The sequence below is a fragment of the Scyliorhinus torazame genome, chromosome 4 (genome assembly GCF_047496885.1).
Source record: "Scyliorhinus torazame isolate Kashiwa2021f chromosome 4, sScyTor2.1, whole genome shotgun sequence".
Lineage (NCBI taxonomy): Eukaryota > Metazoa > Chordata > Chondrichthyes > Carcharhiniformes > Scyliorhinidae > Scyliorhinus > Scyliorhinus torazame.
In genome coordinates, this window is record NC_092710.1 from 228250234 (window position 1) to 228263017 (window position 12784).

Below are 12784 nucleotides of genomic sequence, written 5' to 3' on the forward strand. Positions count from 1 at the left end.
ATCGGCCAGACAGGCTGAGAGAAACATATACTTGATTTTCAGCACTTTACTTTAAATTTCTGGTCCCTCTCCTAAACTTATTTAAAACAAAAAATAGGGGAGTCACACATGGTGACACTCAATTATAACGGATAATTGGAACAAGGGAGAGAGAAATAAATGCAGATGTTAAACAAGAATAATAACACGATACTATGCATGATCCCCTAGGAATACACAGACAACAGACAAACTACAGAATGATTCCAGGAAGGATGCTCATCACACCTGATGATCGGAGCCACCGGACTCAACTTACAGGGTAATCTAAATGTACAAGATAATATAAAACCATTAGACTCAGGGTACTTACGGTCTGCACCACCTAGTGCAGGGGAATAAACCCCAACATAAACATCCTATTCCGGTGTAATAATCAAAGGGCAATATACAAAAGGCCCAACGTGACCACATCTGCATGCTACATCAGCATAAACGGAAAAGGGGTTTGGTGGGAACTTATTAATGAAGGGTGTCCCGAAATTGGATGCTTAAACAGAAGCCCAGGGAAAGGATTGGGAATTGGACAAAATTGGCCCGGGACACACAATAAAGATAACTTGGTCCTGCACAGAATCCGGATAGGACATAAGCCAGCCCCAAACACCACCACCCGATGAACCGAGACCACCACAGTCAGGGTGCCACCCAGCAACTGTTAGAAAACGACACCAAAACCCCCACCTGGTGGGAGGACATGGCAAATTGGAACCCCCTCTCCTACATAGTCGAGGCCCTCCTCCTGACTGCGGTAATATATATTGTTGTCCTCACATGCCAGCTCCGCAAATGGAAGGCAAAAGCCTCCCACCCACAGATATACACGGTCCGAGCTTTCCTTTTTGGAATCCAATAAGAAGGTACCCTGACAATGTATACCTCATGAACGAATGTGTGAATGAACGTAAACAACCGCTACTGAAATAAACCATCTGTGCCTTTGTATTACTATTAAGATAGGTAGAATGAAATAGGATGCTGCTGGTTTAAAATTTGTGTGTTGTAAATAAGTTTCTTAAATGTATGAGCAAGCAGCATGAGTAGGTTAGCTTAGCAACGGATTGTCTGTAAATGAATTTAATTTAAAAATGAAATTTGTAGGTATTAATGATTTAACTTTGATGAATGTATGCAAGAATGACTTCGGTAAAACTGTGCAATACATTTAGGATAGAGTAGAGTAGGACCAGAATTGACCAACAGGTGACTGGGGAAAGCAGGGCAGATATGGGCTCAGGTCTGTGATCTACCAGGCTTCGCGTTCAGGATCAAAAGTATGTGTATGTGGCCATCTAAAATGGCCGCCCGCAAAGGAGAATGGTAATTATGGTCAGGTTGGGATACAGACGGTGCACAGCCTCTTGTGTATTGTGCAGAGGGAAACTAGACCTGTACAGAAACTCACACCTGCTAAAGGTCAATCACCAATTCCCCAGTTCAATGGGACATTGGACAAGAGCTGGTCATTGACTTCAGGAAGCAAAGTACTGTACACACCCTGTCAGCATCAACGGGGCCGAGCTGGAGATGGTTAGCAGTTTCAAATTCATAGAGGTACACATCTCCAAAAATCTGCCCTGGTCCACCCACGTCGACTCTACCACCAAGAAAGCACAACAGCGCCAATACTTCCTCAGGAAACTAAGGAAATTCGGCATGTCTACACTAACCCTTACCAACTTTTACAGATGCACCATAGAAAGCATCCTATCGGGCTGCATCACAGCCTGGTATGGCAACTGCTCGGTCCAGGACCGCAAGAAACTTCAGAGTCGTGAACACCGTCCAGTCCATCACAGGAACCTGCCTCCCATCCATTGACTCCATCTACACCTCCCGCTGCCTGGGGAAAGCGGGAAGCATAATCAAAGATCCCACCCACCTGGCTTACTCGCTCTTCCAACTTCTTCCACCGGGCAGGAGATACAGAATTCGGAGAACACGCACGAACAGACTCAAAAACAGCTTCTTCCCCACGGTCACGAGACTCCTAAATGACCCTCTTATGGACTGACCTCATTCACACTACACCCCTGTATGCTTCATCCGATGCCGGTGCTTATGTAGGTAAATTGTATATGTTGTGTTGCCCTATTATGTATTTTCTTTTATCCCCTTTTCTTCCTATGTACTTAATGATCTGCTCGCAGAAAAATACTTTTCACTGTACCTGGGTACACGTGACAAAAAACAAATCCAATCCAATCCACAGATTGAAACATAGCAGCAGTAGCAAACTCGGGGGCGCCTATTTACGTTATTTGGGAGTGTATACGTGCCTTAGACAAGAGCAGCTAGGACCCGCCCAGCCATCAAGGTACCCGCTCCTAATTGGTCAGAATCGATTAGTGATCAAAACCCTATCGATCCATTGGATCCGGAGTTGGAACCGCCCAAAAGAGTACGAAAGATCGGTGGATAAGAAGAACTGCGCAACTAGTATTCGGCCTCTTTTTGGACCGGCCTCTGCCTCACCAGTCGCAGCATATCGACCAGCCAAGTTCAAGGACCCGCGATCGCTACCTGAAGGACGAGCCGCAGCCGAGACTAACCTGACGACCTCCAGCCGCCACAAGTGAGGATCCAGATAAAGGCCTTATCTAACCTGCACAGAGCTGGTCACTTGGAAGTTAAGTAAAGTTCATTTCAGTTGTTAGGTATAGTTTAATAAGTAGCCGCATGTAGATTATTAGGCACAGAACCAAGCCTGTGCTTAATAATATACAATAATTGAACTAATATACTGGTTGTGTGGTCATTTGTCTAATGCAAGGAATGTATTTGGGTCTTGAGGTTCTGATAAAAGAGCAACAATTCCCTCTGACTCGATTGCTTTTCTGTGTTATGCTGTGTCCCTATTCTGCTAACAGTTTGTGTCCCCCTCCCGAGTTAATTTAAACTCCTCTCAACAGCACTAGCAAACCTGCCAGCAAGCATGTTAGTCTGGTTCAGATGTAGACCGTCCCACTTGTACAGGTCCTACCTTCCCCAGAAACGGTCCCAATGGTAGAGGAATCTAAAACCCTCCTTCCTACACCAACTCTTAAACTGCACATTCATCTGCACTATTCTCCTATTTCTGTACTCGCTAGCACCTGGCACTAGGAGTAATCCAGAGATTATAACTCGGGAAATTGTGCTTTTTCCCCACCAAGGCGCAAACCAATATCTCACAAGACCAAGGCTGCCAAAATAAGTGATATAACTTCATACTTATTGTGTTTCCCCTTATTTGCATCTGCACTATTCACCTTAACTACTCCAGCTGATCCCAAATTTACACTGACACCAACTCGGAGTAAAGTTTCTCTCGAATTCCTTGGTGGATTTATCACTGACCATGTTTATTGTCCCAGTTCAAGATACACTCAAGTAGAAATAGCTGCACCACATCTACAATACCTAAAGAAAAAAGGACCAGCCTGTTTAGTATTTGAGTTATAACATCTCACATGTGATATCATCCATCTCCTTCTTTTCTGCACTATATCCAGTGACACTATATCCCTTTTTTGTAATGTAGAGACCACAACAGAGCACCGACTGTGTAACCAAAGTTTGATACAAATTTACCCTAACTTCTTCAAGTGAACAACAATCATTAAGGTTCCCTAATTTGAAACAAAAACAAAATACCGCAGATGCTGGATATCTGAAATTAAAAGAAAAGAAAATGCTGGAGTGTGGGAAGAAGAAAAATGTTCTGTGATAAGACTGGAAAAGTTCTGGAAGACAAGAGAGATTAAATAATTCCCGCACCAGCCTTCCCGAACAGGCAGCGGAATGTGGCGACTAGCGACTTTTCACAGTAACTTCATTTGAAGCCTACTTGTGACAATAAGCGATTTTCATTTCATTTCATTACATAAGAGTTCATGGTGCAAGGCCAAAAGTAGTAAAAAGTCAAGTAAAGAAACACAAGTTGAGTCTAGAGGAGGTGTGAATGGCAGAACAATGAACAACTTACCATCAAAAGCAAATACAAGAGAAAACCAACAGTAAAATCAAAACCTGCAAAGTAAAAGGAAATAAAACTGCAGTCTGAAATTACAGAACTCAATGCTTCTTTAAGAAAGCTTTGAGGAAAGCCCAATGGAAAATGAGGTACTGTACCACAAACTTATGTTGAGCTTCATTGGAACACGACAAGAATTTAAGGACAGAATGGTCAACATGGTGGAGAATACAATACAATACAGGTAAACTTGGAAGACGAAGGCAAATAACTCCTGCTCCTCCTGGAGCATTGCCATCCTTCAGCTGCAGGGTTGCTCCCAATCCTGAGAAATCTGCCAATTACTAACCTAGTCTGGTGAAAGAGGAAGTAGTCAAGTAATCAGCTTTCCAGAGCCGCCTCATCGCCACTCCTGGGGGGCTTAACATTCTCTACATGGTTTCAGGTTACTCCTGAAACATTTTTTGACATAGAAGGTTAAAGAGCAATCTGATACATTTATTCGGAATATGCAAGGCTTTTGATAACGTAAGTAAAGAAAAACTATTTCTAAGCTTTGGTGAACCAGTAACTGGACTGTATAGTCAACAATGGAATAAAGCTTAGGATCTTTCCCCCTGCAAAAGTTGTTCTGGCAGAGAATACACTACCAGTTGCCCAGAGTAGATAGAATCCATAAAAAAGAAAATGGTTAAATATTTGGAAAAGCTCAAATTTAACAAGATGCGGAAATGAGACCCAAACATCAGATTCAGCAAAAATCTAACAGGGATGAATGGTTCATCCCTGTGCTGCATTTGTCCTCCCAAACTCCAGCATTGACTGCACACCCCAACCCAATGACAAGCTCGGCCCAGGATCCCGCCACCAATCCCCAATTGAACAGCAGCTCAGATTGGACCGACCTCACATAAAGAATAGTTTAGCATGAGAACAGCCCTCACCCCCAAAAAATGACAAACAGCCCAGGGGCAAAGCCTCAAGTAGATGGACTTGACACTATCCATGCTGTAGACTAACTCAGACCTGGGATAACCCAATGTGCAGTCCCTCTGTCCCCAATGTTCTTCCTCTTATGGATAAACAAGGTCATTATGTGCAGATCCACAAGGGATGGGCGAGGTCCTAAATGAATATTTCTCGTCAGTATTTAACTGTTGAGGAAGGCACGAATATTTAGAGAAATAAAAAGTGATGCCTTGAGGAGTGTACATATTACAGAGGAGGTGCTGGAGGTATTAAAGCGCATCAAAGATGGTCAAATGGGCATAGATAAATCCCCGGAACCTGATGAAATATATCCCAGGACGCTGTGAGCGGCTAGGGAGGGAATTGCCGGCCCCCTAGCTGAGATATTTGAATCACGACAGCCACAGGAGGTGCCTGAAGATTGGAGGGAAGCAAATGGCATGCCCTTTTTAAGAAGGGCTGTAGGGATAAGCCTGGGAACTACAGACCGGTTAGCCTTACTTCTGTAGTGGGTAAACTGTTAGAAGATATTCTGAGGGACAGGATCTACAGGCATTTAGACAGGCATAGGGTAATAAGGGAAAGTCAGCATGACTTTGTAAGGAGAAAGTCATGTCTCACGAATTTGATTTGAGTTTTTTTTAAAAGGGGTAACCAAGAAGGTAGATGAGGGCAGTGCAGTCAACATTGTCTAATGGACTTTCGCAACTCCTTTGACAAGGTACCGCATGGTAGGCTGTTGCTAAAGGTTAAATCTCATGGAATCCAGGGTGAGGGTGGTAGGGACTTGGGGTGAGTTACAAAACAAAGAGATCTAGGGTACAGGTTCATGAAGGTGGAGTCCCAGGTGGACAGGTGGTGAAGAAGGCATTCATCATGCTAAGTTTCATTGGTCAGAATATTGAATACAAGAGTTGGGACGTCTTGTTGAACTTGTACAAGACATTGGTAAGACCACACATGGAATACTGTATTCAGTTCTGGTCACCCTATTATAGAAAGGACATTGTTAATATAGAAGTGCAGAAAAGATTAATGAGGACGCCCAGGACTTTATGGTCTGAGTTATAAGGAGAGGCTGGATAAGCTGGGACATTTTTCCCTGGAATGTAGGAGGCTTAGGGGTGATCTTATAGAGGTCTATAAAATAATGAGGAACATCAATAAGGTAGATAGTCAACATCTTTCCCAAATGTTGAGGAGTCTCGAACTGGAGAGCATAGGTTTAAGGTGAGAGTGGAGAAGACTTGCAAGTGAGCAAAGGGAAGGCCCAGCGGCGGCAATGGAGATAGGATGTAGGGCTGCTAGCGGAGGATGAGGTGTGGGAGCGGGTGAGGGAGGCCATTTGGGGATATATAAAGATTAATGATACGGGTGAGATCTCGGCAGGGGTGGTATGAGAGGCACTGAAGGCGGTTATTAGGGAGGAATTAATCTCGATTCGGGCCCATAGGGAGAAGAAAGAATGGGCGGGGTTGTACAGGCCGGTAGGTGAAATTTTACAGGTGGACAGGAGATATGCGGAGTCTCCGGATGAGAGGCTCCTGAAGGAGCAGCAGAGACTGCAAATGGAATTTGGGTTCCTGTCCACAGTTAAGGCGGAGGGACATCTGAGGAGGTTAAAGGGGACGGTGTATGAATATGGAGAAAAGGTCAACTGGATGTTGGGGCACCAGCTGAGGATACAGAAGGCGGCAAGTGAAATTGGGAAAGTAAAGGATTATAAGGGTTGTCGCCCCGGAGGGGGTGAATGATGTGCTTCGGGAATTTTGTAGCCGACTTCATAAATCTTAACCCCCAGCCGGGGAGGAGGGTATGAAGCGATTCTTTTTGGCGGTGGGGGGGGGGGGAAGAGTTGGGAGTTCCCAAGGGTAGACGAGGAGCTGATGGAAGCCTTGGGAGGCCCAATCAGGCTTGGGGAGGTGATAGACGGACTGGGGGGCGATGCAATCGGGTAAGGCTTCGGTACCTGATGGATACCCGGTCAAGTTTTACAAAAAGTTCTCTGGGTTGCTGGGCCCGCTCCTGGCAAAGGTTTTTAATGAGCCCAAAGAACTGGGGGTGCTCCCCCAGCGCTATCGCAGGCTTTGATTTTCCTTATTTTGAAGCGGGATAAGGATCCAGAGAACTGTGGATCGTACAGGCCGATCTCCCTTTTGAATGTGGATGTCCCGAGGGTAATAGGGGAGGACCAGACGGAATTTGTGAAGGGACGGCACTTGGCGTCCAACATTAGACGGCTCCTAAATGTTATAATGGTGTCAGCGGATGGGCGCGAGGTAGAGGTGGTAGTAGCCACGGATGCAGAAAAGGCCTCTGATCGGGTAGAGTAGAAGTACTTGTGCGATATCTTCGGATGGTTTGGGTTCGGACAGGATTTGTGGATTGGTCCTGTTGCAAGACCAGGCACCGGTGGCGAATGTAAGGACCAACCAGGTCCAGTCAGAATACTACAGTGTGTAGGGGCACAAGACAGGGATTTCCGCTCTCCCCACTAATGTTTGCCCTGGCCATAGAGCCCTTGGCAATTGCCCTGAGGTCATTGAATGTCTGGCTGGGGATAGTGAGAAGGGGGTGGAGCATAGGGTCTCGCTCTACGCGGATGATTTGGTCCTTTACATAACAGACCCGTTGTGGGGGATGCCTGGAATTATGATATTGGAAGTATTTGGTCGGTTCTCAGGCTACAAGTTAAATATGGGTAAGAGCGAGGTGTTCGCGATCCAGACACGGGGCAGGAGAGGAGACTGAGGGAGTTACCATTTAAAGTGGTGAGGAAGAGTTTTAGGTACCTGGGGATCCAGGTGGCTAGGGACTGGGGTCAGCTCCATAAGTTAAATCTGGGCAGGGTGGTCGAGCAAATGAAAGGAGACTTCCGTAGGTGGGACATGCTCCCACAGTCATTGGCGGGGAGGGTACAGACTGTGAAGATGATAGTCCTCCCGAGGTTGCTGGTTGTTTTCAATGTCTTCCAATTTTTATCCCCAAGGCTTTTTTCAGGAAGATGAACGCGGCAATCTCGGGTTTTGTTTTGTGAAGAAGGTACTTTTGGAACGGGGCGTGGGGAGGGGGGCTTGGCCTTTCCGAATTTTATTAACTGTTACTGGGTTATCGATGGTTAGGAAGTAGGTCGTGGTCAGTGTGGGAGCGAGAGGAGGCAGCATCTTGCAAGGGTACGAGTTTGGAGGCTTTACTCATGGCACTCCTGCCATTTTCGCCGGCTCGGTACTCCACAAGCCCGATGGTGGTGGCAGCCTTGAGGATGTGGGGACAATGGAGACAGCATATGAGGGGACATCAATGTGGTCACCGATCTTTGATAATCACCGGTTTGTTCCGGGGAGGCTGGACGGGGGCTTTAGGAGGTGGCAGCGGGCAGGGATTGAGAGATTTGGGGATCTCTTCATTGAGAAGGGCTTCCCGAGCCTGGACGCATTAGAGGAGGCGTTTGAGTTGCCGGATGGGAAAGGGTTCCGGTACCTTCAGGTACGGGACTTTGTCCGGAGGCAAGTTCCAAGCTTCCCTCACCTCCCTCTAAGGGGACTACAGGTTAAGATGATGTCAAAAACAGGGGTTGGGGAAAGGCAGGTTTTGGAGATATACAAGGAGTTGATAAGAGTGGGAAGGGGTCCCTATTGGGGAGGTGAAGAGGAAGTGGGAGAAGGAGTTGGGAGGGGAGTTGGAAGTCAGACTATGGGAAAAGGCCTTGAAGAGAGTCAATTCATCCTCATCGTGTGCCAGGCTTAGCCTGATCCAGTTCAAGGTGGTTCATGGGGCTCATATGACTGTGGCCTGGACGAGTACGTTTTTTGAGAAAGTGGAGGATAGGTGCAGGCGGTGTGGGGGTAACCCGGCGAACCATGCACACATGTTCTGGGCATGTCCGAAGTTGAGGGGATTCTGGCAGGGATTTGCTGTCGTCATGTCAGAGGTCCTGGATAGGAGGGTGACTCCGAGTCCAGAAATGGCAATATTTGGGGTATCGGAGGATCCGGGGTCCTGGAAGGGGTGGGGGGAAAGAAGCTAATGTTTTGGCCTTTGCCTCCCTGGTGGCCCAGAGATGGATTTTGCTGGGATGGAGGGACTCGGAGCCTCCAAAGTCAGGAATGTGGGTTAGTGACATGGCAGGGTTTCTCAGGCTGGAAAAGATTAAGTTCGCTTTGAGAGGTTCAATTCAATGGTTTGCTCAGAGATGGCAGCCGTTCATCAACTTTTTTTTAAGGAAAACTGAACATCAGCAAGAGAGGGAAAGAGGGGGGAAGGGGGGGGGGCAGGGGGGAAGTGGGGGGAGGGAAGGAAAGGGGGTGCAAGGGGGCAGGAAAGGGGGTGCAAGGGGGCAGGAAAGGGGGTGCAAGGGGGGAAGGAAAGGGGGTGCAAGGGGGGAAGGAAAGGGGGTGCAAGGGGGGGAAGGAAAGGGGGTGCAAGGGGGGGAAGGAAAGGGGGTGCAAGGGGGAAGGAAAGGGGGTGCAAGGGGGGGAAGGAAAGGGGGTGCAAGGGGGGGAAGGAAGGGGGGTGCAAGGGGGAAGGAAAGGGGGTGCAAGGGGGAAGGAAAGGGGGTGCAAGGGGGAAGGAAAGGGGGTGCAAGGGGGAAGGAAAGGGGGTGCAAGGGGGAAGGAAAGGGGGTGCAAGGGGGAAGGAAAGGGGGTGCAAGGGGGAAGGAAAGGGGGTGCAAGGGGGAAGGAAAGGGGGTGCAAGGGGGAAGGAAAGGGGGTGCAAGGGGGAAGGAAAGGGGGTGCAAGGGGGAAGGAAAGGGGGTGCAAGGGGGAAGGAAAGGGGGTGCAAGGGGGAAGGAAAGGGGGTGCAAGGGGGAAGGAAAGGGGGTGCAAGGGGGAAGGAAAGGGGGTGCAAGGGGGAAGGAAAGGGGGTGCAAGGGGGAAGGAAAGGGGGTGCAAGGGGGAAGGAAAGGGGGTGCAAGGGGGAAGGAAAGGGGGTGCAAGGGGGAAGGAAAGGGGGTGCAAGGGGGAGGAAAGGGGGTGCAAGGGGGAGGAAAGGGGGTGCAAGGGGGAGGAAAGGGGGTGCAAGGGGGAAGGAAAGGGGGTGCAAGGGGGAAGGAAAGGGGGTGCAAGGGGGAGGAAAGGGGGTGCAAGGGGGGAGGAAAGGGGGTGCAAGGGGGAAGGAAAGGGGGTGCAAGGGGGAAGGAAAGGGGGTGCAAGGGGGAAGGAAAGGGGGTGCAAGGGGGAAGGAAAGGAGGTGCAAGGGGGAAGGAAAGGGGGTGCAAGGGGGAAGGAAAGGGGGTGCAAGGGGGAAGGAAAGGGGGGTGCAAGGGGGAAGGAAAGGGGGTGCAAGGGGGAAGGAAAGGGGGTGCAAGGGGGAAGGAAAGGGGGTGCAAGGGGGAAGGAAAGGGGGTGCAAGGGGGAAGGAAAGGGGGTGCAAGGGGAAGGAAAGGGGGTGCAAGGGGGAAGGAAAGGGGGTGCAAGGGGGAAGGAAAGGGGGTGCAAGGGGGAAGGAAAGGGGGTGCAAGGGGGAAGGAAAGGGGGTGCAAGGGGGAAGGAAAGGGGGTGCAAGGGGGAAGGAAAGGGGGTGCAAGGGGGAAGGAAAGGGGGTGCAAGGGGGAAGGAAAGGGGGTGCAAGGGGGAAGGAAAGGGGGTGCAAGGGGGAAGGAAAGGGGGTGCAAGGGGGAAGGAAAGGGGGTGCAAGGGGGAAGGAAAGGGGGTGCAAGGGGGAAGGAAAGGGGGTGCAAGGGGGAAGGAAAGGGGGTGCAAGGGGGAAGGAAAGGGGGTGCAAGGGGAAGGAAAGGGGGTGCAAGGGGGAAGGAAAGGGGGTGCAAGGGGGAAGGAAAGGGGGTGCAAGGGGGAAGGAAAGGGGGTGCAAGGGGGAAGGAAAGGGGGTGCAAGGGGGAAGGAAAGGGGGTGCAAGGGGGAAGGAAAGGGGGTGCAAGGGGGAAGGAAAGGGGGTGCAAGGGGGAAGGAAAGGGGGTGCAAGGGGGAAGGAAAGGGGGTGCAAGGGGGAAGGAAAGGGGGTGCAAGGGGGAAGGAAAGGGGGTGCAAGGGGGAAGGAAAGGGGGTGCAAGGGGGAAGGAAAGGGGGTGCAAGGGGGAAGGAAAGGGGGTGCAAGGGGGAAGGAAAGGGGGTGCAAGGGGGAAGGAAAGGGGGTGCAAGGGGGAAGGAAAGGGGGTGCAAGGGGAAGGAAAGGGGGTGCAAGGGGGAAGGAAAGGGGGTGCAAGGGGGAAGGAAAGGGGGTGCAAGGGGGAAGGAAAGGGGGTGCAAGGGGGAAGGAAAGGGGGTGCAAGGGGGAAGGAAAGGGGGTGCAAGGGGGAAGGAAAGGGGTGCAAGGGGGAAGGAAAGGGGTGCAAGGGGGAAGGAAAGGGGGTGCAAGGGGGAAGGAAAGGGGTGCAAGGGGGAAGGAAAGGGGGTGCAAGGGGGAAGGAAAGGGGTGCAAGGGGGAAGGAAAGGGGTGCAAGGGGGAAGGAAAGGGGGTGCAAGGGCAGTGTAAAATAAGAGACAGGGAATCTAATATACGGGTAGTTAGGAGCTAGGGCGGGGGGGGGTAGTTGGTTATGTTATTGTAATATTGTTGCGTGTGTCAGCTGTTTAGAATGTTAATTTGTCAAATTGTGAAAATTACAAATGCTTCGATAAAATGTTTTCTAAAAAAAAAAGGTGAGTGGAGAGATAAGGCTAAGTGAATGGGCTAGGGTCTGGCAGATGGAATACAATGTTGACAAATGTGAGGTTATCCATTTTGGTTGGAATAACAGCAAAAGGGATTATTATTTAAATGATAAAATATTAAAACATGCTGCTGTGCAGAAGGACCTGGGTGTGCTAGTGCATGAGTAGCAAAAAGTTGGTTTACAGGTGATTAAGAAGGCAAATGGAATTTTGTCCTTCATTGCTAGAGGGATGGAGTTTAAGACTAGGGAGGTTATGCTGCAATTGTATAAGGTGTTAGTGAGGCAACACCTGGAGTATTGTGTTCAGTTTTGGTCTCCTTACTTGAGAAAGAACATACAGGCACTGGAGGGTGTGCAGAGGGGATTCACTAGGTTAATCCCAGAGATGAAGGGGTTGGATTACGAGGAGAGGTTGAGTAGACTGGGACTGTACTCATTGGAATTTAGAAGGATGAGGGGGGATCTTATGGAAACATATAAAATTATGAAGTGAATAGATAGGATAGATGCGGGCAGGTTGTTTCCACTGGCGGGTGAAAGCAGAACTAGGGGGCATAGCCTCAAAATAAGGGGAAGTAGATTTAGGACTGAGTTTAGGAGGAACTTCTTCACCCAAAGGGTTGTGAATCGATGGAATTCTTTGCCCAGTGAAGCAGTAGAGGCTCCTTCATTAAATGTTTTTAAGATAAAGATAGATAGTTTTTCGAAGAATAAAGGGATTAAGGGTTATGGTGTTCGGGCCGGAAAGTCGAGCTGAGTCCACAAAAGATCAGCCATGATCTCAGTGAATGGTGGAGCAGGCTCGAGGGGCCAGATGGCCTACTCCTGCTTCTAGTTCTCATACAAAAGAGACCAGAGGAGAATTTTTTTTTACAGAGAGAGTGGTGAGCACCTGCAACGGGCTGCCAGAAGCAGTGGTAGAGGCCGGTACAATTTTTTTCCTTTAAAAAGCAGTTAGACAGTTACATGGGCAGAGTGGGTATAGAGGGATATGGGCCAAAAGTGGGACTAGCTTGGCGATAGAAACTGGGCGCCATGGACAAGCTTGGCCAAAGGGTCTGTTTCCATGGTGCAAACATCTATGACCCTAACTCAGACCTGGGACCACCCCATGCGCATCCCCTCTGTACCTGACCTTCTTCCTCTATCTCATCCCAATTACACTGCACGAGGTCGATCTCCATATACACCACAAATTACCCTCGGAA

The 12784-nt window shown here is 49.1% G+C and overlaps 1 protein-coding gene across 3 annotated transcripts in view; it reads right to left on the reverse strand.

Annotated features, from left to right (window-relative positions):
* Positions 1–12784, reverse strand: part of LOC140410797 (histone deacetylase 2) — a 118711-nt gene that overhangs the window by 93790 nt on the left and 12137 nt on the right. The window contains exon 1 of one of the 3 annotated variants that reach the window (XM_072499417.1): positions 4344–4413. The exons of the other annotated variants lie outside the window; for them this stretch is intronic. Coding sequence (XP_072355518.1) covers positions 4344–4398 — 55 coding nt within the window. The 5' untranslated portion in view covers positions 4399–4413. Of the gene's footprint in view, positions 1–4343; positions 4414–12784 lie in introns of those variants that run through there. 3 annotated transcript variants of the gene reach the window in all.